At 45.0% G+C, this 4,362-nt stretch overlaps 1 protein-coding gene across 1 annotated transcript in view; it reads right to left on the bottom strand.

Annotated features, from left to right (window-relative positions):
* The window catches only part of LOC103746858 (nuclear receptor-interacting protein 1-like), a 6,453-nt gene extending 2,597 nt beyond the window's left edge, over window positions 1–3,856 (bottom strand). The window contains 2 exon segments of the mRNA XM_008849142.3: window positions 7–1,824; window positions 1,826–3,856. Of these exon segments, the coding sequence (XP_008847364.1) occupies window positions 7–1,824; window positions 1,826–3,288 (3,281 nt within the window). The 5' untranslated portion in view covers window positions 3,289–3,856.
* Window positions 3,857–4,362: the final 506 nt, after the last annotated feature.

Genomic DNA, 4,362 nt, shown 5'->3' with positions numbered 1-4,362 from the left:
GAAGGCTCCCTCCAGATTTCGTTGTCCTGTGTTTCTCGAGTGGTAACAGAATTGCCTCCTTTCTGGAGCATATAATAGAGGATTGGGTTAGTTTTGGTCAGTCTTGGAGAATCTTTTTCATACTCATTCTTGTCCACATCTGTGATGACCCACTTAACAGGTCCCTTCTCACTGGGCATGGGCATGGAACACCCATTCAAAAGTCCAGGTTCCGGTCTGGACCCCACACAGCCCAAGTGCTCCTGGAAAGGAGGGCTCAGAGGAGTCTTTACCACTCCAGGGTATGAAAATGTCCTATTATCCACACAGCTGCTGGGCTGAGGGGAACTATACATCAGCCCATTTAAAGAAGAAATGCTAAATTCAGATTTGCTATTGGTCACATTGTTTTTGTGTTCTTTCTTTTTGCTGTCGATGACAGAGTTACTCCTCTGTGGGGACAAATCTCGCACACAGTTTTCTGAGAGAAGCAGCTGTTTCAGAACATTGAAGCTTTTGTTTTCCCTGGCCCAACTCCTATGTTCACTATCACTGGTAGAACTATGACCAGTGGGATATTTATAGTCAAGATCACCTCGGCTAAATTTCAGCTCTTCCTGATTAAGCAAGGACCCATAGAGCACTTCCGGGGCACTGTGATTATTTGCAGCATCGACAGAGCTATTTTTCATTTCCTTAAATGGATTTTCCAGCGGCTCAGTATAAAGCTTCCTTTTCTTAGGGACCATGCAAAGGTTTTTTGATTCCAGGGGAGTCAGCTCACTATTTCTGTGACTCTTGTCTGGATCATCTGCTGGGTAACTCTCTTGATTCTGTCTCAGTAATCGACTTAACAGACCATTCTTTGAGAAGGAAAAATCCTGAGGTGAAGGGGGCTCTGATTTAAAGTCCTCAGACACTGGTAAGGCAGTTGTGCTCTTCTGCATGGTGGGAGCCATCCCTAAGAATGGGGCACCCTTAGCATCATGGCTCAAATGCACGTTTGTGTTAGGAATTTGGAAGTCATCACACGGCTCAGATTTTATTTTCACCATCAGTATCTGCTCACTTAAAGCTCTCTCTGAATGTTCTTGAGTGCTTTCATCTCTCAAAGGGATCTTCTCTTTCTTTTCACTCTTCCCTTTGTTGGAATTTCCCAGGAGCAATTGGAGGACAGTGCGTCTCTCCAGCAGATTTTCTATTTCAGAAACAGGAAGTCCTGGTTCCGGTCCTGCCGGCTGAGTGCTGAATGTTTTGTTTTCTTCAACTGCTTGTGTTTTACTTGAGAGCAGAGGGCTATTTAATCTATCAATCATACCAAGGGGTTTATCTGTGTTTCCACTCAGCAGCTGTTTGCTGGGTCTTTGCTCCTCTACTGGCACGGAAGACTGCATTCCACACTGCGCCAAATTCTGTAACAGTTTACTGGCACTGAATGTTGCAGAATTCTGTGTTCCTTCATTTAGGGCCGCTTTCTCTGTTTGCGATTCTTTCCTTTTTGTGAAGGCCATCAAGTGGTTAGACCCGACATTTGTTAGCTTTGCGGCTGGAGTACTACAGGCATATGGTGGGGAATTCCACTTGATTACCAGAGAGTGTTGAGAAAGATTGATGGGGGACTCTGCTTTGGTTGATGCATGCAGTGGAGGAGTGCTCACCGGGGTAGTCCTGTTGGTACTGGGGCTTTCAATTACAGAAGTCCTTGTGTAATTCTGCGGACTGAACTTTGTAACATCACTGTGGACTTCCTGAGGGCTGGCATTCTTTTCTACACTTTCTTCATTCTTATGGCCAAGTAGCAACTGAAGAAGAGTTACTTTCTGATGTGAATTCAGCTTAGAATTCTGAGGTATCTTGATCTTCTTTGATGTCCAGATCTGGGACTTTGGGATCCCACGTGTTTAACAAGGACTGAGTTAGGTTATCAAGAGAAACTGGCTGGTCAGCTTCGGGTTTTTCGATCCGATGTTTGCAAGACAAGTCTATGGGAACACAGTTGGAATAGGAGCTTTCGTCACCACTGCTGTCATCTGTAAAGCTGGGGTTGTTATCCGAATACTCATCAACAGTGGTAGGTGTACTACTGTCCTCAAAACTACTTCCTCTCTCATTCTGGCTGTGTCCATTCATTGTCTTGGGGATGGTTTGGCTTTTGAGGAGATGTAAAAGCAAACTGTTATTAGCAGCTTGCTTTGTACTGTTTCTTTCCAGTGAGTTTTTGTAGCCCGAATTCTTAGGGGAAGAAGGGACAACAGCCATTGGTTTCTGAAATGTGGAAGCATTACTCCTGCTAGCCACCAGTTTGCTGGATGATGATGTTCTGGCCTGTCCATTGAGATGGCTGGACATTCCTTTTGAGAGCTGGAAATTGCCTGCATCTTTCTGGCCATTTTCTTGCAGTCTGGCCATGGCAGCAAGTCTTTCACTTGCTGCTTGATTTGCATTCTGTGTTTTTAAAGCATGTTCCCGAGAATACTGCTGCAGATGGGCTTTGCTGGAAAGGAGTAATGCCAACTGGCTACAGGCAACACTGGGTTTGGGGGAGGTGGCAGGGCTAGCCCTTTTTTCTACCATGCTTGCAACGGCCTGCAATCTTGCAGCACACAACAAAGGTTCGCTCATGACCTTTGTTCCACTTTGTCCAACATGGTGAGGGGACTCTACAAACCTCTCTCTGATGAGGTTTTTAGTTACATCAGGAAGATTGGGATCAGACTTCTGAACTTTAGCTTTACTTTTCTTCAACAAAGTTTTTAAGTGACTTGAGGCCACACCATAGCACCTTAAATCCTTCTCTACTTTTAAAGAATCATGGCTGGGGGCATATTCTTGCTCCTTCAGGCTCTGCCTAATTTTCTGTGACAGAGCAACAGTCTGCAGCCTAGAGCTGAATGACTGAAGCAAAGAGGCCAGTAATGTGCTATCCTGCTTGCCTTTAGGCACACTGTCAACCATACCAGCTAGCAAAGCTTCCTTCTTTACGTTTAGATTCACGATGGAATCAGACAGCCTCTTCCGCTTTGCTGCATTCCAGTCCTCAGAAGACTGCAACAGCCTGGCTTTTTTGAGATGCAGCATGCCAGATCCCTGGTACGAATGTGTATTGAGAACTGGACCATTACTTTGACAGGTGGGAAATGCACTGCCAGAAATGTTAAAGTTCTGGTCTTCTTCATTGTGGCCAGCAGACTTTTTGTCAACGGCAGTACCTGATCCCCCAGCTGCCTCATGCATTCGTAATCCTTCTAGGTAAGTTAAAACAGTAGAATCCTGATGCACATCAGAGCCAAGCTCTTCTCCATGAGTCATGTTCAATAGAAGTGTTCACAGGGGCTGGGTTTCTATTCACTTTAAAGAATGGTTTTCTGTTGGTGGGTGATATGCAACTTTAAGAAGTGTCAGTTTATCACCATCCATAGCAATCAGAGAGGGATGCACTGTGACATTCTGACCAGGATTTTTCTTCTGGCAATGACAAGAGAAAAGGCAGGCAAACTTCAATGCAGACCACAGAGCTGGTCGCCAAGTGAGAAGCAGCAGCAGAATCTCTCCCTTAATACTTCAGTATTTAGTGGCAAGGGGACACAGTAGACGGACTGCTTTTCTTTTTTTAGCCTTTGCTGCTCATCAACTGCACATGTCTGTGTTCGTCTGTCTCCAAGGTTTGAGTCTCTGCTTTCTGAGAAAGGAAACTGAGAAGGCTGTTGAAAAGGAGCTCTGATGTCACCCGGAGTCTGGATTCTCCTGTCCTCCTTCAGTTAACTGCGCATCTTTTGGATATGTTTCTCCCACATGTTCAAGGAATAGGTCCTAAGAACAGAGTGCTGCAATAGCTCACAATCCACACACGTCCTGAAGAGTGCCCAATTCAGCTCCTTAGACAGTCGTAGGACCCAGCGAGGTTTGTCTTCGGCTGCTTTTTCACTGAAGTCTCCAGCAGAGTCCGCCAGCCAATCTACACCATCCCGGGGAAGTCTCTGACCCAGCACAAGGAGCAGGACGGCCACTTCTCTAAGCCTCTGACTTTTTTTTAAAAAGGTGTTTTATGGTTTTTGGTTTTTGGTGGTGGTTTGTTTTTTTTTTTTTTTTTTTTTTGGATTTTTTTGTTTGTTTTTGGGGGTTTTTTTGTTGTTTTTTGTTTGTTTTGTTTTGGGGACAGGTTGAGACAGGGTTTCATGTAATCAAGGCTAGCTCTGAACTCATTATGTAACTAAGGATGACTTTGAACTCCTGACCCTGCTGCCTCCATCTCCCAAGTGTTAGGATTACAGGTATTAATCACCAGGCTGGGGTGGGAGGATCGAGCCCAAGACTTCATACATGCTAAGCATGCACTCTGCCAAGTGACCTATATGCCTAGCCGTCAACATTACTTTTTGATTT

Source organism: Nannospalax galili, unplaced genomic scaffold (assembly GCF_000622305.1).
Source record: "Nannospalax galili isolate Female #2095 unplaced genomic scaffold, S.galili_v1.0 scaffold140, whole genome shotgun sequence".
Lineage (NCBI taxonomy): Eukaryota > Metazoa > Chordata > Mammalia > Rodentia > Spalacidae > Nannospalax > Nannospalax galili.
Note: the sequence above shows the minus strand (reverse complement) of the source record. Positions and strands in the feature narration are given on the sequence as shown.